At 40.4% G+C, this 21,535-nt stretch overlaps 4 protein-coding genes across 4 annotated transcripts; all 4 read left to right on the plus strand.

Annotated features, from left to right (window-relative positions):
* Positions 1 to 768: 768 nt before the first annotated feature.
* On the plus strand, positions 769 to 2,718 carry LOC311226071 (gamma-crystallin S-1; the record flags this gene model as incomplete). Its single annotated transcript, XM_084311448.1, has 3 exons — positions 769 to 777; positions 1,444 to 1,686; positions 2,449 to 2,718. 3 exons carry the CDS (start codon positions 769 to 771, stop codon positions 2,716 to 2,718), a joined length of 522 nt encoding a protein of 173 aa, XP_084167574.1.
* A 2,034-nt stretch (positions 2,719 to 4,752) lies between these two features.
* On the plus strand, positions 4,753 to 6,223 carry LOC311226170 (gamma-crystallin M2-like; the record flags this gene model as incomplete). The annotated part of the gene is made up of 3 exons (XM_084311541.1): positions 4,753 to 4,767; positions 5,161 to 5,403; positions 5,948 to 6,223. 3 exons carry the CDS (start codon positions 4,753 to 4,755, stop codon positions 6,221 to 6,223), a joined length of 534 nt encoding a protein of 177 aa, XP_084167667.1.
* Positions 6,224 to 9,572: 3,349 nt separating this feature from the next.
* On the plus strand, positions 9,573 to 10,923 carry LOC311226072 (gamma-crystallin M2-like; the record flags this gene model as incomplete). Its single annotated transcript, XM_084311449.1, has 3 exons — positions 9,573 to 9,581; positions 9,807 to 10,055; positions 10,651 to 10,923. 3 exons carry the CDS (start codon positions 9,573 to 9,575, stop codon positions 10,921 to 10,923), a joined length of 531 nt encoding a protein of 176 aa, XP_084167575.1.
* Positions 10,924 to 17,898: 6,975 nt separating this feature from the next.
* LOC311226171 (gamma-crystallin M1-like) lies at positions 17,899 to 18,690 on the plus strand (the record flags this gene model as incomplete). The annotated part of the gene is made up of 2 exons (XM_084311542.1): positions 17,899 to 18,153; positions 18,409 to 18,690. Exons 1-2 carry the CDS (start codon positions 17,950 to 17,952, stop codon positions 18,688 to 18,690), a joined length of 486 nt encoding a protein of 161 aa, XP_084167668.1. The 5' UTR covers positions 17,899 to 17,949.
* Between the last annotated feature and the right edge of the window lie 2,845 nt (positions 18,691 to 21,535).

Consider the following 21,535-nt stretch of genomic DNA (forward strand, 5'->3'; position numbering starts at 1 on the left):
CTTATTACTTATAGTACAAAAAACATCATCTAATGTTGTTGGAGCTTTAAATGTGCATGTCAGGGATGGTTCCTTTAGTGTTGGATGGAAATGTTTGTAATTGTATAATATATACAGAAGAGCATTAATTATTAGGAGCAGTTAGTGGTCAGTGTGTGGTCCCAGGAATATGAATATGGCTAATCTAATATGAATACATAAATGTATTAATACAAATTAATTCATATGAAATTAAGTGAATACATACGTTTTTCTTTTTGCGTTTCTGTTCCCCCTCCATTTAACTAGAGAGTACAGAATATTAGTAAGTCAGTGGAAGAAAGACAATATTTGATATGCATAGGTGTCATCACACATGAAATCATCACAGTACTCCATCTAAAGTAGGCCTCAATTTAGGCTTAAACATAACTGTCTGGCAAGAATATTAACCATTAAAACTGAGCCTAACCTAATTTTCCTAATTTCCACAGCATTGGGCCTACTAACCAGGAAATAGATTAAAAGAATAGCACACATATATACAGAGGCCAACATGTCAACCTTCAAAACAAGGACTTCCCACCAAAACATTAGACCAATCCCTGCTCTTTAAAAAACAAAAACAAAGAACATATGTATCTCATAACAAGTGATCACTGGGTATTTCAATATGAATGACACCTGCAGAGTCTGCGTTTTACATTCACTATATATGTGACAGGTGCATGGGAGTCTTCGGAGAGTTGGACGGACCACACACGACAAGGCACAAGCGACCCAGCTGAAATGGGGAAGGTAAACTTGGCACCGTCCAGGGATGGGGATGCCACAGGGATGGGGATAAAGGATTGTGTGATGTTGTGATTATGGGAAAACTGCTATAATTGTGAAGTAAACAAGTACGACAAGACGTGTCTTTAATTTGAATTCTTGGACTTTATTGTCAGCTATCCACATAATTCAATTGTTCACTTGAAATACTAAGAATTCAGATTCAGATTATTTCATTGTCACATCTTTTTTTTTATTTTTATTTTTTTTACATACATTCAGAAAAACATGAGATGCTTGTTTTTCCCAGCTCATCAACCGTAGTAGATTTGTAAACATAATACAACGTATATTCTATCTATACAAACAAAAACTATAAACTATAAACAAAAAATAACACACAACGTATATTCTAGCTATACAAACTATACAATAGAAAGTATATGTTATTTTTTCTACAGTGTAAGTAGCAGCAGTGTGTGTGTAATAAGTGTTTGTGTAATAATTCTTATTTATTAATTTGTTAATCTTAATACTTATTGGAAATCATTAGCAGATGTGTTCATATCTTTGTGGAAAAAGCCTATGGAAAATCATTCGCCAAGCTGATGAATTTGTAGAGGTTTGACATGATTTACATGCAACAAAATCCATCTTTTCACCAACAAGGCATCGTTTACATCATTATAGATTGTTTTCTACGAGGAGAAGAACTTTGGTGGGCGCCATTATGACTGCTGCAATGACTGCATGGATTTTCTGTGCCAACTGAGCCGCTGCAACTCCATCAAGGTGGAGTGCGGCTCCTTCATGATCTACGAGCGACCCAACTACATGGGGAACCAGTACTACCTGGGGAGAGGCGAGTACCCTGACTACCAGAACTGGATGGGTGCCAACGATGCTATCAGCTCCTGTCACATCATTCCCATGGTGAGCTCCATTTCCTGGATAAATCAGTAACAACAATATTGAAGTATGATTAAACCATTGCAAATGATTAATAACTCTGCTGTCACGGGCGGCCGGGTAGCGCAGCGGACTAATCACCTGCCTACCACCGCAGAGACACTGGGATCGAATCCAGCTGTCAGCGGTACCTCTGGCTTGGTCGGTCGTCCATACTAACACAATTGGCAGTGTTAGCGGGTGGGAAGCCGGTGGGGTATGTATCCTGGTCGTTGTAAACAGCGACTCCTACAGGTCGGTCGGGGCGCCTGCTCAGAAAAAGTATGGAAAAAGGGGGGAAAAAGATCAATAAAAAAAGAATTATAATAACTCTGCTGTCACATAGTTATAACTTCTATTAGATAGGCCTATATGGCTAAAACATGTCTATAAACGAAATAGTTACAGACAGATTTATAAACCTCAAGGCAATCTTTATGTAAAATCACATAAAATGTCAGATTTTGTGATTATGACAGGAATTATTAACACTTTCACTACCACACTACAGAAGGTTAACCCTTTCACTACCACACTACAGACGGTTAACGGTCTGTAGTGTGGTAGTAAAGGGTTAACCTTCTGTAGTGTGGTAGTGAAAGGGTTAACCCTTTGTCGTGTGGCAGTGAAAGGGTTAACCTTCTGTATTTTCACAGTGAAAGGGTTAACCCTTTGGTAGTGTGGTAGTGAAAGGGTTAATGATCGAGAGCATAGCTAAGCAGTCCCACTTCCCTCTCCCCCAACCAGGCACCCGGGTCATTCTATGTGCGACTGTACGAGAGGCTCGAGTTCGGAGGTCAGGTGATGGACCTGGTGGACGACTGTCCCAGCCTCATGGACCGCTTCCGCATGAACGAGATCTTCTCCTGCAATGTTTCGGACGGCAACTGGCTTTTCTTTGAACACCCGAACTACCGGGGCAGGATGTACCTCGTCCGGCGCGGCGAGTACAAGAGATTCAGCGAATGGGGTGGACGGAGCGCCAGAGTGGGCTCCATCAGACGCATCATGGACTAGTGAGCTCAGAGACAAACCTCTCTTTGTAGGCCTACACTCTATATATGAAGATATGGCCAGACAGTCATTACATTTACATTTACATTTAGTCATTTAGCTGACGCTTTTATCCAAAGCGACTTACAAGTTCTGTATGACAAGTCATCAGGAAGGGCACAACTCTATCAGCTGAGTAACAATGTTCATCAAAGTGTTGAGTGCTACAGTGTATTTTTATTTATTTATAAAAAAAAAAAATTATCAGTCGCAACTCTAATGTCAAAATACTTTGTTTAGTAGTACACGGTCAATGATAACTACTCACAAGATCACGGACAGGGACACAAGAATGGTCGATATCTGGTTTTTGTTATATCTGGTCATTCTCCTTCAAGGAAAAATATATGATCTTCATATAAGATAAGATAAGATATTCCTTTATTGATGGGGATGGGGGGGAGGGGAGGTACAGGTAGTAGAAGACATAGTACAGGTCATAGAATTATAGTACAGTGGAGAAGTAAAAATAAAAATAGAATAAAATATCTTGAAATATTGAATATCTTGAAATATTGATACCAGTAAGGATAGATTCTCCTCTGATATTTATATTTTTGATTAATAAGGGATCTATTGGGAAGCATTCTGCATACAGTGGGAAATCAGAAAACCGGACAACAATAAGGCTCTGTTCTTGATAAAAAACTCATCGCTGCTATAAACGAACGGCAAAATGGAATCCGCTCTGAAGATTAACACAATATGATATACCTCAAATGTTGTATCTCCTTTGGTAATAATCAAGTGTCATGACTTGACATAGTATTCTGTTGGTTGTATGAGTACTGTAATGTTTGCTTTACAATACAGCATGTGACAAAGACGGACCGGGTTGACAGTGACGCGCAGAGCGGTAAGGCGTCCACGTATAAAGCCGGACTAATTTCACTGTATGACTGTATTGATTTTTTTTTATCCACTTTTTCTCCCATTTTTCTATATTTTCTCCCATCCCAATTTCGTATCATCCAATTCAACCCTCCCCTGTCACGAATGCTGTTTCTTGCCTCCAACAAGCCGGCTGCAATGTGGACTAAGTCATACATAGCACAAGTCCCCTCCGGTACTTGAGGTAACAGCAGTCGCATCTTTTCACCTGCGCAGCTCGATCTCTCAGTGGCGAGGAGTAACACGTGGGAGGCTCACGCTGCCCCCGACACTTCCTGATTCTACTGCGCAGGCGCACCAACCGACCTGTAGGAGTCGCTGTCCACAACGCCCGATCCCCACCCATCAGTTTCCCACCCCCTAATACGGCCAATGTGTATTAGTATGAACGACCAGCTAAACTGAAAGCAATGTGGAGCGCTGGGCTCGAACAGGCAAGCCCAGCGTCTCCGTCATTCGTGGCGAGCGCCTTGCCCACTACGCCACGTAGCCGCCCCTGTATGACTGTATTGATAACTGATGTACGACGACCATGACTTTCATATGACTGGATACTGTGAAACTCAAGATGTTTTCATTCTGCATGTCTGGAATGTTGTTAAACAGTTCAACCAAGATTAAAATATATATAATAATAAAAGAAAAATCCTGTATGTTTTATTATTTCAGTAGCCCATACTATAGGGTCTCTTCCATGTGTCTGCCATAGTGTATATGGCCCTGATCATAGTATTTGCTGATGCTGTGCAATGCGCAGCTTATCGGTCGAGCGTACAGTAGGGTTTTCGATGAAATTGTGATGAACGCTAGGAAAGAACAATAGCTCGTTACACAGTGAGGGCCGTCCATATGTAAACAGCCCCCCCGCACGTCCCCCCCCGCGTGTACCCCCACCCCTGCGCGTACCCCCACCCCTGCACGTACCACCACCCACAGCGCGTACCCCCACCCCAGCCACCATCACCATGAGGGATGTATTTGAATGACAATACTTTATGCTGTGCAATCACAGAGCAGCCCTTTCGTTCCGTCTCTCGATTTCCTTTTATAAAGGACAGTGGCTCGGCTGAGGGACAGCACTGAGCGGTAACACAGCCTGACGCCAACATGACAGTGGGCAAGGTAAACAACATGTCATTTTCTCATTTTTTTATCCTATATTTTAAGTTAAGTTGAACCTTTATTAATCCCCTTTGGGGAAATTTGTCTTCTTGCATTTTGACCCATCCTAACTGTTTAGGAGCAGTGGGCAGCCACACAGTGCGGCGCCCCTGGGACCAACTTCAGTTATAATGCCAGTACCTTGGTCAAGTGCAATGGCAGTAGTATTACATACCTAGCATGCATGTCTTTTTTATGGTTTTGGGGTTTTTGGGCATGCTTATTTCCCTGCATCGCCTGCTATTTGCTACACTGCCTTCATCGGATGGACCACTGGAATATTATATACACGGTAATGTAAAAGATATTTGGTCAAAGTAAATATCATGGTATTTTTTCCCCTGCCCGTTGCAGATCATCTTCTTCGAGGACCGGAACTTCCAGGGGCGCTCTCATGAGTGCAGCAGTGACTGTGCCGACCTGCACTCTTTCTTCAACAAGTGCAACTCCATCAAGGTGGAGAGTGGCTGTTTCATGGTCTACGAGAGGCCCAACTACATGGGCAACCAGTTCTACCTGAAGAGGGGAGAGTACTCCGACAACCAGCGCATGATTGGTCTCAATGACTCTGTCAAGTCCTGCCGTATGATCCCCGTGGTAAGTGATAGAGACGGGAGGCCTGGGATTGGAGTGAGAACCGTAGTACTCTACAGTAAAGGACAGAGATGATACACTTCAGTATTACACTGTGAAATACTGTATAATACTGTCATGAATGAATTAATGAGTGAATGAATGAATGAATGAATGAATGAATGAATGAATGAATGAATGAATGAATGAATGAATGAATGAATGAATGAATGTGACTTTGTGATTGAACATCTTTGTTGCTACTAGTTTGTTGCTACATGTATGTCTATTTTGGTTAATCAAGAAACAACAAACCAATAATGGAGTTGTGGCACATACAGTATCTCGCCAACCAATAAACCTCAATGAACCCTTTCACTACCACACTACAGAAGGTTAACCCTTTCACTACCACACCACAGGCGGTTAACCGTTGTCGTGTGGCAGTGAAAGGGTTAACCTTCTGTATTGTCGCAGTGAAAGGGTTAACCCTTTGGTAGTGAAAGGGTTAACAAGCCTATTATCATACTGAGGGTGTTAACCGTGAGTCTGCCCTCCTGTGCTGCAGCACCGTGGGTCCTACAAGATGAGGCTGTATGACCACTCCGACATGGCCGGCCAGATGCAGGAGCTGAGCGATGACTGTCCCAACGTTCAGGACCGCTTCCGCATGTCCGACGTCAACTCTTGCAACGTGATGGACGGCCACTGGCTGATGTACGAGCAGCCCAACTACAAGGGCAAGCAGTACTACATGAGGCCCGGCGAGTACAGGAGGTACAGCGACTGGGGAAGCATGAGCCCCAGGATCGGATCCCTCAGAAGAATCACCGACTCCAACTAAAGCCCTATTGTTTTTTTAATTACCGTCTCTCTGTTCCTAATAAACACTGATTGCTTAACATAACGTTACTTCCTGGTCGTGTCCATCTCATTCTATTCAGATGCTAGTTTTTAGTGAACGTGCGTTTGTGAGTCTGAATGCAAGAGAGAGAGAAAAATAGAAAGAGAGAGAGAGAGACTCGGAGAGAGATACTGTAGTGAGAAAGTAGTCAAGTAGAGTTTATTAGTATTCCCCGTTATCACAGTTACATATCTCCAAGGGCTTAATAAGATAAGATAAGATAAGATAAGATAAGATAAGATGAGATGAGATGAGATGAGATGAGATGAGATGAGATGAGATGAGATAAGATAAGATAAGATAAGATACGATACGATTAGACAAGATAAGATAAGATATTCCTTTATTGATCCCATTGGGGAAATCCCTTCACAGGTCCACATTACAAAACACATCATGTAACTCAAACTTCACAATATGGATATAAACCCACAACATTAACTGAGGAAGCAGATTTTCGCCAGCACAACTCCCAAAATGTGTTCGCCCAGGTGTGGGCCTGTTCTCTCATATACACTTCCAAAGTTGAAAAAGACATTCTGATTTCTACATTCCACTCTCAGATGTGGGCTAAAGTATGTTAGCCTCAAATAGACAAATGGTTAGCTCTTACAGTCTAATCTCTACCGTGCATCAGCATATGGCATAAACAAAGCCAGATTTCCCCCTTCATACCCCAGATGGGATTAGCAGAACTCCATCCATACCATTACGATGAAAGAGGACCACTATATACACGGCTGTGCTGTGCTGAGTGAAGAGTGGCAGTGAATTGACTGTAAAGGTGAGAAAAGGCTATAAATCATCATCTATATGTCATTGTCACACTGATGTTGCATGGCACATAATTCAATAAAGTACTAAATATTTCTATTAAGGGTTACTTTAACCATCTATTACGCTAATCGATTGTTCTCTTCTCTTTCCTTGTAAATGCTTGATACATACAGTATGATGTGATTCACACTCTTATTCTGACTGATTCTGACTGTAGGAAATATCTTCAAATATATTGTAAATTAAGGGCGGCTAGGTGGTGTAGTGAGCAAGGCGCTCGCCACCAATGCAGGAGACGCTGGGTTCGAGCCCAGCTCTCCGCATTGCTATCAGCTTGGCTGGTCGTTCATACTAATACAATTGGCAGTATTAGGGGGTGGGAAGCTGATGGGTGGGGATCGGACGTTGTGGACAGCGACTCCTACAGGTCGGTTGGTGCGCCTGCGCAGCAGAATCAGGAAGCGACGGGGGCGGCGTGTCCCTCCCACGCAGACCCCCGATGCTGAGAGATCGCGCTGTGCAGGTGAAAAGATGCGACGGCTGCTTCCTCGAGTACCGGAGGGGACACGTGATGTAAGGCTTTGTCCACATTGCAGCCGGCTTGTGGGAGGCATGGCCTAACAGCGTTCGAGACAGGGGAGGGTAGAATTGGCCGATACGAAATTGGGATGGGAGAAAAATAGAAAATGGGAGAACAAGTTTATCAAAAAAAAAATATTGTAAATTATATATATATAATAAATGATTTATACAGCACACAATTCTTATATTTTATTTTCTGCTTTGTGCTTTAATAATATGAATACATATGTTGAATGTCAAAAGTCATATGGTTTGTATAACTTACCATGCTTATACCCTGGCACTATATTTAATATACTATACTAATAATTACTGTACTTATGGGGTTATCATATAGTTTTGTTACAAATGTATTTACATTATTATTAACATATAATTACATAATTCATGTATATTAAATAATTACATAATATATATATATAATACTATATATAATACTATATATAATAATAATAATAATAATAATAATAATAATAATAATAATAATAATAATAATAATAATAATAATAATAATAATAATAATAATAATAATAATAATAATAATAATAATAATAATAATGTTTTCAGTGTGGGGGAAATCCCCTTTTCAACTGCATTTCCCTAGATTCCTCTCAAATTAATGACACATGGTCACAATTTGGATATTGGTATGACGAGCATGACACCTACAACTTTGTTTTTGGGTGAAATACCCATTGATATTATGTTTATGTATAGCCACGAGAAAAGGTATGTGATCAGAGGCCGTTTGTGATTAGTCGTATTCTTACAAATCATTGTTGGACTTTACATGAGTAAATTCAAATGTTTACATGGCAAGAAATCTATAGTTACATGCATTTTGGTTTCTGCATTAACAAAATAATCCATACGGTCACCTGACATTAAATCCCTGTTGGTCTAATTGATAGATAATCAATTAGTTTAGTTTAGTTTAGTTTATTCGGATCCCCATTAGCCATTGCCACAGGCATAGTAATGTATTCTGTCTTTTCTTTTTAAAACCAGGCCTCAAATCATCACCTTAGAAAGTACAGTAGGCTATGTTTGTTTACCTTTAGGTACCATGGACACAGAGGTCACAACAACATTATATAACATAGCTGCTTTCAGAGTAGAACTATGTGTACTGTATATTTGTGTGTTAGAAGGATAATATTGAAACCTAAATTCTAAATATTGTCGCTTAATCAAGAGAACACAAAAACGTGATGAATTTATTCAGTCATTAGCCTACTTGGCTCACATTGACCTGCAGATCACAGAGAAAATCATACTGGGTTATATTTCTGGGGGAACGCTTGAAAGAGTCAAGTACGGCAGTAGTAGAGCAAGGGAATTGTAGTCCATCAACAGCTGTTTGCCAGATATGAGGACGCAAAGACTGGAACGTCAGTGGTATAGGAGAAGCTTAAAACGGAAGGGATTGTAGTAATTAAAGTAGAGGATTTACATACAAGTTGATTAAAAATTATATTAATATATACATCGTATGAGCATGTACAATACAAACCATGACAATTCCTATATGTTCAAAGTAGTACACAATGCAATAGTCCATGTACACACTTACTTATTTGCATACAGTGGGGCTGCTAAGCAGGTAGGCAGAGCGAATGGCTTCCTGCTCCGTTACGCAACATATTTAATGCTAAAAGGGGTGTTTCCATATTGTTCTGTAGCCATTGTCCACTGGACGTGTGGACACCATACTAGTCTTTTCCTTTGTCCACACGTGTCAAAACACCAAACCTGTTAATTATTTATCCTTTTTTCCCAAATACAAATCCATATTTCCTCTGACAAAAAGGTTTACATGTGCCAGTAGCCTTCAATTATAACTGTGAGCATTTGAATAACAATACTTTGTTTGTGAAGAGAGGCAGTATAAAAACCACTGAAAACATGTGGAATCTCTCCAACGGAGACCATGGGTAAGGTAAGTACTTTTTTTCTCTCTGGGGGGGAAATGAACTGTAAACCGTGGCCACCATGTCCACCATCAGTCCACTCTCTGTGTTGTTTCATGTGGGAACACATAACTTTTACTATTATTATATTCCCTGGGACCTTTTTTTCTTTCAGCCATTAAAACCTATTGCTCATGATACTTAATTATTATTATAATAATTATTATTATCTTTAATTATTATTATTTCTTTCGACACAGATAATCTTTTACGAGGACAGGAACTTCCAAGGTCGAAGCTATGAGTGCAGCAACGACTGCACCGACCTGCACTCGTACTTCAGCCGCTGCAACTCCATCCGGGTGGAGAGCGGCTGCTTCATGATCTACGAGAGGCCCAACCACATGGGCCACCAGTACTTCATGAGGAGGGGAGAGTATCCCGACTACCAGCGCTGGATGGGCTTCAGCAGCTGTATCCGCTCCTGCCGAATGATTCCAATGGTGAGTACCTATAATTTGGTGAGGGAGCTGACATATTATATAGCTGTAGGGTAGATGTATAGCTATAGATTATATTTTTTAAGGTTACGAGTGTGAATTATTTTTATTAGTTATTCTTTTTTTATACATTTGATAAGAATATAGGACAGGCGAATATAAGCATTATGCTTCAGCCTGTACCTTTTCAGTCACTGCCAAAATCAAAGAACGTTGACAGTCTGGAATTATTGTATTGTGTGTGATGACTGAATAAAAAACGACTAGTACTAACTACTACTACTACTACTACTACTACTACTACTACTACTACTACTACTACTACTACTACTACTACTACTACTACTACTACTACTACTACAACATGAGGGTCAGAGTGTGAATAAGAGTAAATACTGTATGTCTTATGGATAATGTTTTTTTTTTTATTTAGCATAATTAAACATACACCAAGAATTCTGCTACATGTTGACAACATCGCCATTGTACCGTCCACGGCACATAATCTGATGACGGTTTATTTTTAGATTTCTTTTATTATCGATTTGACGAGACTTCAGATGCCATTTTAAGTGTTCTCCCTCTACTGGTCCCACAGTATCGTGGTTCATATAGGATGCGGATCTATGAGAAGGCCGACTTCAGCGGTCACATGATGGAGTTCATGGATGACTGTCCCTGTGTGTCCGACCGTTTCCACCACCGCCATGTTTACTCCTGTAACGTGATGAACGGCTACTGGATCTTCTACGAATACCCCAACTTCAGAGGCAGACAGTACTTCCTGCGGGCCGGGGAGTACAGAAGGTACCGCGAGTGGTGCGCCACCTGCGCCATCGTGGGCTCCTTCAGGAGGGTCACAGACTTCTAGCCGCTACGCTGACACTTGCTGTAAATTATTTTTTATTAAAGATGTTGAATTTTTAACCCCTCTGTGAATTGCATTTTCTTCTATTTGCCTTCTAAGATGTCCTCGACTGCTTTAAAGTGTATCGAAGCAGTACAAGGATGTGTTGGTGACATACTATTCTGTTGCCTTCAAGGAATGTTTTTAGAGTTGCGTTGATAAAAAGATTTTACGGAGGTAACGTTCATTTATTACTGATTTAGAATAGTTCAATAAGTGTAGCCCATCATAAAGAGTAAATAAATCAATAAACATCTGCAGTAATTGATTATGTGCATCCATATCCTCCAGAACATAAAATTATATTAATATATATTTATATAATATAATAAATAAAAAAATATAACATAAAAAAAAAATATATACTAATAATATATATATATAAATATATATACAGTATATATATATAAATATATATTTTTATATATATAAAAAAACATATATATAATTTATTTGTATATACATATATATATATATATATATATATATATATATATATATATATATATATATATATATATATATATATATATATATATATATATATATATATATATATATATATAAAAGACACTTACATAACCTCCCCCAACAGATTAAAGAGAGCTATCTATATCTAGTATCTACTGTATATCAGCAGGCATCAGCTATTGACTTAGGAGGGGGACAGACTGTTAGCATCTAGTTCATTTATATGATTTTTAGTTCTTCTTGGTTCATCTTTATTTTGGTACTTCAACCCTATGGAATCTCTTAATTAATAAAGATTACAATTGTTAGCATTATTGGCATTGATTCTTCTTTTTACATCATATAACTGTTTACATTTCCTGGTCTTAGAACCACCCACTTGTTGATCAAATATACACTGAAATAATTTTCACTATAATGTAGGCAGCCAGTAGTAGTATTATATAAATTACATGACTAGGCTTATGTATTATATTAATAATATTTGTACATTCAATTACCAATCCTCTGTTAGCAAGACTGCATCATGTATACTGTACACAGTGATCATAACAACAAAACCATGATGATTACATTCATGGTATTCTCATATTTAAATTTTTCTTTTATTAGCACAAAACCTACAATATTCAAGATTAGTGATCGTAGTGATATCTTTCCATTTAGCAAAACTTTATTTCAAGCGTGTTAAAACATCTAGTCTAATTGCGATATTCTTTCATTAATACTTTACTATGTTTCTTACATTACAATATATAGGATAAGATAAGACACAAAGAAATTGTGTTGTTGTCAACAACGCTACACTGTAAAGAAAATATGATTGACATTATACAGTATATGCCATAATTTCTTTCTATATCAGTTACTGTAATTGTCTTGCACAAGGAAGGAAAAACATTACAAACAATTAAGTCATGCCAAACCAAGTCCATATTCAGTCACAAGTGGCGTCAAAACTTCTAGGTTGAGGTGAGGTGTTATTGTAAGTATTGATTGTTAAATAATTGTAATTGACAGGCCATCTATTTTTATTGTTTATTTATTGTTTTGAGTAAGGGGGCAGGCAAACTTTCTTTTCTTTTCCATGCTCCTTTTTGCTTGTGGAATGTGCAAATTGAGATGTGCTTTTGTTATGAAACATGTTTTTTGCATTACCATTACCATACCATACCATACCATACCATACCATACCATACCATACCATACCATACCATACCATACCATACCAAACCCTATTCTCGGTCCTCGCTCCACAATGGTGGAACAAACTTCCCACCACAGTCAGGACAGCCGAAACCTGCCCAATTTTCCATGGTCAACTGAAAACACACTTCTTCAATCAATATCTGAAATTAAAAAGGAAATAAAGAAATAAAGAAATAAAAAAACGACTAACCTTTGTACTGTCTTTTACTAGTATGCACTTGCTACTAAGGAATCTACCTTGCCTATACTACTACCTACTATACTAATATGTCTATACTACTATGCACTCAAGACTGTAGCACTCAAGTGTTGTTGTACAGAACTTGTACAGTAAGTCGCTTTGGATATAACCGTCAGCTAAATGACTAAATGTAAAATGTACTATACAAATACAAATAAAAAACAAATACAAAAAACAAAACAAATATAAATTTAATTAAATGAAATGTGAAGCAGCCAGCATTTTTTTCGGACAGAATAGTTAACGGTAGAAACAGGACATTTTTCCTCTAAGTACTCCAGTGTGAGTGCAGCTGGCAGTGTCCCATTGAGAAGTGGTGATGCTTTACTTTAGGGGCACAAATAAGAGAGGGATTTCTGCTTTATTGGAGACACATAGAGTGACAGTAAACATGAGAAGCGGATGAAATGGAACAAATGTCAAGGGTTGGATTCAAACCCAGGATATTGTGGTTATATGGTATTGTATGTGTTGTAGCTTGGTGAGCCACCATGATGCCCTGATAAACAATATGTTAATATTCATAATGATAATAATAATAATAATATTTATAATAATAAAATAAAAAGACATATTTGTATAGCACCTTTCATAAGAATTGCAGTCTTGCAGAATTGCAGTGCTTCACATCAGTACAATAGACATACAATAAACATAGGCATAAAATGTACATAAAATTGGCAGAATAAGAGCAATGCATAAAGTGCAGACATAAAAATAGGCATAACATGTCTAAAAACTATAGAAATCACAGTTTATAAAATCACAGAATAAAAGTAGTGCAATAAAATAGCTCTCATTTACAGTACAAAAAACAAGTTTTTGGCAGTTAACACTTTCAGCGCCAGCCATTACCCTTATCCGTAGCTAATGCGCCAGCTTTCCATAGCCTATTTTCACTGTGCGTCACTATGTTTGGAGAGCTATATCTATATTCTATATTATAGCTATGGAGACAATACTATGGTCATTTGACAGTTACTTTCTCCCGTCGAACATGCAAAAAAGAGAATTTTTTTTTCATGTATACGTTCGCTCGTTATCCCATGGTGAATATTGTATAGTTTAGGAGTGATCTGGGCTAATTCCTGAAAAACTGAGTTATAGGGCGCTATGTGAATTATACGCTACTATTTCCAATTCAAAGGTATATAATAGGTATTATGTTTCATCATGAATGCATCAAAGGGGAGGGGGGGGGGGGGGGTCGTTTTTTGATGCTCTGATCGTCATCAACGGCATTCGTTTTGAACACCACACACGCTGATCAGCTGAGCTGTGATCGGGTGAACCGCTAGGCTTGCCTGGACCAAAATTATCCACCCGGAGGGGTTCAGATGTAACACACGGTGTGAAATAAGGTTTCAAAGGGTGGGCGATACTGCGACCTAGCAGGATGCGGCCGGTATTGCACTCTCGGAATCTCAGAATGATTTCCTATGGTAACACCGAGGTCCGTGAACCTGTAAATAATGAATATAAAAATCGAATAAAAGATCTAAAAACTAGTTTACTCATCCTTGGCGCTCAACGCATGGCGGCCAAAAGCGAGTTAACTCGTCCTTGGCGCTGAATGTGTTAAAGTGACAATGTTTACAAAAATCGTATTAAAAATAATACTAATTAATCTAAACAAAAAGTTCTGGAGTGTGTACAGAGGATATTTAGAACACTGGTGCTTCAATACAGCGCTCACCTTCGCTGCTCTAGCGTCAAATGGTCCTCCTCGCATCTCTTGCAGGAATGGGAGTGACTGGCTCGGCACTGGCATAGCTGACATCCTACCTCAACAACCGAGTATCATGGAGAGGGTCCCTGTTGGCCCCCCGCCCCCTTCGGGAGAGTGCCCCCCAGGGCTCGGTCCTTGGACCCCTCCTCTTCTCCCTCTACACCAAATCTCTGGGTAACATTGTCACGTCTCATGCCTTCTCGTATCATTGCTATGCCGATGATACTCAACTCTTCCTCTCCTTTCCTCCCTCAGATATCCATTTTTTTTTTTTTTTTTTTGGTTTAAAATACAGAGACAGTGCATATTAAGGAACATTTGACTGTAAATATGCCAGTTTAGCCAAGTTGGCTAATTTTCAACTGTAGTCTCTGGGGCAGGTGACATGAGCACAACAATAATTAAAACATAGTACAATAATTAAATCCATGTCTCTGAGCGGATCTCAGCCTGTCTGTCCGACATCTCTGCCTGGATGACGACCAACCACCTCAAACTGAACCTAAGCAAAACAGAACTGCTTTAACTGCTGGCCAAATCCTTCCCGCTGACCGACCTTTCCATCACAGTGGAGAATTTAGCTGTAGCCTCGTTCCTGACCGCCAAGAACCTTGGTGTAGTCCTTGGCAACCGGCTGAACTTCTCCTCTCACATCGCCGCAACAACCAGAACCTGCAGGTTCCTCCTGAGCAATGTCAGAAGGATCCGCCCCTTCCTGACAAAAGAGGCCACCCAACTCATGTCTCGCCTCAACTACTACAATGCACTGCTCGCTGGTCCAATGACCACCACCACCAAGCCTCTTCAACTTATTCAGAACGCAGTCGCCCGTCTGATCTCCAACCTACCAAAGTCAGCCCATGTTACCCCACTTCTTAGGGACCTGCACTGGCTCCCCATCGCCGCACAAATTCGCTTCAAGGTCCTCAACCTGGCATATTGTGCAGCGAAGGGAACGGCTCCAACCTACCTCCGGTCAATGGTCTCTAACTAACTACACACCCTCAAGACCCCTCCGCTCTACACTAACCTTCTTACTGTCTTATACTATCATGCACTCTACCTACTATACCAGCGGTTCTCAAACTATGGGTCGTGACCCAAAGTAGGTAGGCGACAAAAGAAAAACAGACAAGCCCAACTCAGATAGAGTTTTCCACCTGGCAGCTGTGTGTATTTGCCATGTCTCGCCCCTTCATCAACGGAGGCCGACGCACAGTATTCCAATACACATCTCACTACATCCTGCGCATGTATGATCACGGAGACCACGTCTGGTCTTTTGTGTGTAACCTGGACACTCGCAATGGATAGGTTTGTTGTCAGAAGCGCGGAGAGAGAGAAGAAGTGCAGATTTTCCTTGCAGACAAAAACAACTCATTGACAGAGAAATGTGCTGATAATGAATGGCTGGCACAGCTGGCATATCTAGCTGACATCTTTGACCACCTCAATGCGTTGAATCTGGGACTACAAGGTCGGGACACAGACCTGTTTGGACTTGCAGCTAAAATGGAGAGCTGGATTAAGAAACTCTGCTTGTGGCACTAGGATAATCAGCAGAGATTTTGGGGTATTTACTCTGCTTGATGGCTTTTTGGAGGAACAGAATGTTGCAAAAAATTATTTGAAGCCCATCATCTGTAGCCACATAGAAGGGCTCATTGAACAATTTCGGAACTAATTTCCCGAAAAAGAGCACGGACAATTTGGACAACTGGATCCAAGATCGCTCATTACGCATGACGCAACAGGCCCACTATCTGAGCAGGAGGCTCATTGATCTTTCGTGTGACAAGCTACTGAAAGTCAAGTTCACTGGACAGGCCCTCAAAGTTCTGGAACGAGTACCCAGTGTTGTGTAATGCTGCGCTGAGAAAGCTTGTCCCCTTTGCATCAACATACCTCTGTGAGGCCGGATTTTTTATTCTTGAAAAGCGCATGTGAACCCACTTTTTTTATTAAATAAATTTTTTTAATGTGTATACAGAAACAATTCCGTTGCTTTTATTGATAATATTCATTAATTTCATTGATAACATAGTGCTGTAATAAAATGTTCTAATAGATATGCATGATCAAGTTCAACGTGTGCTTTTATTTTGATATTCCTTATTTCCACATTTTAAATTACGCAATATATTAAGTGTGGGGTCGCCAAAAAGATTAAAAAATAAATGGGGTCGTGGTATAAAAGTTTGTGAACCCTTGTACTATACTAATAATATTTACTACTATGCACTCAACACTGCAGCACCCACGTTTCAGCACTGTTTGATGAACATTGTTACTCAGTTGTAAGAGTTGTACCCTTCCTGCTGACTTGTTGTACAGAACTTGTAAGTCGCTTTGGATAAAAGCGTCAGCTAAATGACTAAATGTAAATGTAAATGTAAGTAGAAGTCATTCTGGATGGATTTCCCTGCACTGAGCCGTCGGGTCTGAGACCTGAGTAACTGATGGTTTATCAACTGTTTCTTACACAGTAGTTCCTGGTTAATTCCTCAGTACTTAATAATCATTATTGAAAGTGTAACCAATTTATTTATGCATAAATGAATCTGCTACATCAAACAACTGAATTTACACCAAAAATAATCAAATCAGGGGGGGGGGGGGGTATATCCAAAATTCATCAAGATATAACTAAGGCTATACGATGACCTTTCTATTGTCTACAGTAACATCAATAGCTGATAGATTTAGTGATAAGATATCATCATATTTACCCTTACTTATATTTATACAACTTGTTTTTTTATTAGGATCTCCTGCGGGATCGACAGAGATATGGAAACAGGGCTCATGTCATGTCCTTTCTCTCTGTGACTATCAGGCCATATGCAGAGAATGTTCGGAGGGACATTCTCTGCACAAAGGTTACGTGTATAATGTAACAGACAATGGGGTCATTGCTGCCAGAAATGTATGGATGGGGAACCATTGTAACATGATTATAAGCCCTGTTCATCAAAAAGCCACATGGCTAGTTCATCAGTTTTTCAAATTTGAATAACAACACAACATGGCCCCCTGGCTTTTGTATAAAATGTCCCTGGAATCGTGGAGTTGGCAGAGCAAGTTGAACCATCCACCTACAGCACTACAGGTCTACAGCAGCCTACCTAAACCATCATCATGGGCAAGGTAATGGGATCTGGTTGAATATATCCACACATTTAAAAAAAAATCTTTATTTCCTCATCACATTTGACAGCAGTTCCTGTTTGTGGATTAGCTTCACAGCCATGTAACCATTTCACAATGTAACCCATGATTTTCCCTCTTTCAGATCACTTTCTACGAGGAGAAGAACTTCCAGGGTCGTTCTTATGAGTGCATGAGCGACTGCCCCGACATGTCCTCCTACATGAGCAGGTGCCAGTCCTGCAGGCAGGAGAGCGGCTGCTTCATGGTGTACGAGCGCAACAACTTCATGGGCCAGCAGTTCTTCATGAGGAGGGGAGAGTACCCCGACATGCAGCGCATGCAGAGCATGGGAATGATGTTCGACAACATCAGGTCCTGCAGGATGATCCCCCAGGTAAGAGACCTCGCTGGACAATTACAGCACTACTAGATGTTCATACAGTATATCATTCATTATTACAGTATGTAATACTATTTTTGGGAAAAGATACATTTGTCCAGTCTTTACACTTAGTGCTTTCCACTCATCTGTAATGATCAATATATTTGAAAAATACATATTTACATACACCTACTAGGTATGATAAGCTGATTAAAATGTGTCAATACTAGTAGTAACACCGCAACCCATCTCCTTCCTCCCAAACAGCACAGGGGACAGTTCAGGATGAAGATCTACGAGAGGGAGAACTTCGGAGGTCAGATGTCTGAGCTGACCGAGGACTGTGACTCCATCATGGATCGTTACCACATGTCCGACTGCCAGTCCTGCAACGTGATGGATGGTCACTGGCTGATGTACGAGCAGCCCCAGTTCAGAGGAAAGATGATGTACATGAGGCCCGGCGAGTACAGGAGCTTCAGGGAGATGCAGATGGGCATGAGTGGCATGAGGTTCCAGAGCATGAAGCGTATCACCGACATGTGCTAGACAAATCTGTACTTGATAAAAGTAAATAAATGTGACCTGTAATTCATAAGCATGTTGTGGCAAGCACTTCTTTACTTTTGGTGTTTTGTACTTGGTACTTAATAACAAAAGCAGCTACACATTGCGGCCTCATCTTTATTAATATAATAACAATGCATACATTGAATAACCGCTAATAGCATCACACAGTATTCATCTATTAATATAATAACAATGTATACATTGAATAACCGCTAATAGCATCACACAGCATTCCTCCATTAATATAATAACAATGTAGGCGGCTGAGTGGCGCAGTGGGCAAATCGCTCGCCACTAACGCAGGATATGCTGGTATCGAGCCCAGCTCTTGGCGTTGCTACCGGCTTGGCCGGTCGTCATACTAACACAATTGGCAGTGTTAGAGGGTGGGAAAGCCAGTGGGTGGGGATTGGACGTTGTGGACAGCGACTCCTACAGGTCGGTTGGTGCGCCTGTACAGCAGAATCAGGAAGTATCGGGGGCAGCGTGAGCCTCCCACGCGTTACTCCTCGCCACTGAGAGATCGCACAGTTCAGGTGAAAAGAGGCGACAGCTGCCTCCTCGTGTACCGGAGGGGACACGTGATGCAAGGCTTGGTCCTCACTGCAGCCGACCAGTGGGAGGCATAGTCTAGCAACGTTCGAGACAGGGGAGGGGAGAATTGGTGAGGCGAAATTGGGATGGGAGAAAAATAGAAAAATAAGGAGAAAAAGTGGACCAAAAAAATATATAATAACAATGCATACTGTACATTGAATAACCGCTAATATTCATCAATTCAATCACACAGCATTCCTCCATTAATATAGTTTAGTTTAGTTTATTTATTTAGCACATTATTTAAAAACAGTGCTAGGAGGGAACGAAGCCCAAAGGGCTTGTATAAAGTTCCACTCCCATCCCATCAATGTCCATAATCAAATATGAATGTAATACATGTAAATATGATCAAGAAAAGAACACAAAACAAGATCAGAGACATAAGGCAAACACTATAACAAAAAATAGACATATCATGTTCAAAACACATCAACAAGAGCCAATAACAAGAAAAAAAGAAAGAACAAAAAAAAGTACAAGAAGGCAAAGGAGAGGAGAATAACATATGAAAAATATATAATGAAGACAAAGAACAAAAGAACCAGCCAACACTGTTACACAGGACTAACTTAACACATTCAGCGCCAATAACAAGTACACTCGTTATTGTCCACAAGCGTTGAACCCAATAACGAGTAAATTCATTTGTAGATCCTTTGATATTTCCCCTCTGATCCCCATTCTAAATCATCATCCGGATCATTCTAGCCGTCCCTGGCTCATTTAACTACGTTGGAATTGCAATACCGATCGAATATCACCAGGTGGCCTACCTTTTGAACTCGGATAGAAAGGCAACAGGAGAGTCAATGAATGCACCGGACTATCGAGGCTCGCTCTGTGGGGGAGGAGCTCTTCCAAAGCAATCGCTAGCAGATCTGCTCGCCTCAAAACCTATAGTGTCCCGTAAACACGTGTAATTACATATGTAGCAGGGTGGATTATCCCTGCTTAGTGGGAACGGGTGGGCACAATCACTGGGTAGCGAGACACAGTAGAGCTCTGTCTGACTGCAACTCCGTCTTTGAGTCTGGAGCTTCAACTGGAGGCTGGCAGTTGGAGTGGATGGGGCCCGGGATTTACCAACCTGGTCTGGTACTCTGGTCTTCCTCCCCTGCAGCAGGGCGGTCAACAGTACTCCCCAACACGCTCCCACGTTCCCCAATTGCTTCTTTAACCCTCCCACACCTAGTGACTGAATTGTAAATAAATACCCTGGGTTCCCCCCGCAAGCAGTACCCTCCCTCTGTGACACTAGAGAACTTACAATAAAAAGGGAAAGGTGGAATAGGAAGGGGTTGATCATATATACGTTACCCACACCAAAAGAGTTAATGCTGGGCACAGGAATGGACACGCACACAGAACCCCAATTAAGTCTTTACTGTTATTTGGTACTGTTCAGTTACAAGGATGAATAGGGGTGCTCTAATGGACTGTAGTCCTACTATAGCTCCATGTGTACTCAATACCTTATAGACACGTATATTATGCACCCACCTCTGGGTTAGCATCAGGAATAATATACTTCAATGTGTTTGTCTCATCACCCACGTCTGGGTCAGTACCATGTCTAATACCTCTAGCAGGCTTTAATTATATGGTGAGAATAATACCTCCCAGGGCTTTACTTATGATGCACCAGGTCTGTAACCTCCCCACAGGTAAAGGGTTAATTAAATGGGAATTTATTATTAAAGAACCACACGTTATCACACTTAAAGGAAACCAAAAATGTGGGCCCACTGTACCAGAAAAAATGTCCTATGCTAATGCCGGCATGTAATGTTTGGGGTACCCCTTATGAACTGTAGTTAGCAACCATTAGCTTCGCCCGCAGGCTGCACCACATTGTGTACTGTGTAATAGATCCGGAGCATTGAGCATACAGTCCTATAATGCAATCTAATTCTAAACAATATGATAAACAATTTAACGTGAATCTCCATTTAGGCTATTATAAAACATATTTATGCCAATTCGATTACACCTTTTGCTACAATAATAAATGATATATTTCAAGCTGTTCAAATTATATATTACTATCAAAAAGTCACAACAAACTCCCCCCCGATGAGCTCCCATGGTGTCATCATTCTTCTAGTTCCAAGGGGTACAGCAGCTGTACCGGTCTCTTCAGGACCAGATTCTTGGGGAGTTTTAACGAACATGAATGAACCTTTCCGTCCCGTCCTACGAACACCTGTTCAATGCGACCCATTTT

Source organism: Notolepis coatsorum (genome assembly GCF_963971535.1).
Source record: "Notolepis coatsorum genome assembly, chromosome: 3".
Classification (NCBI taxonomy): Eukaryota; Metazoa; Chordata; class Actinopteri; order Aulopiformes; family Paralepididae; genus Notolepis; species Notolepis coatsorum.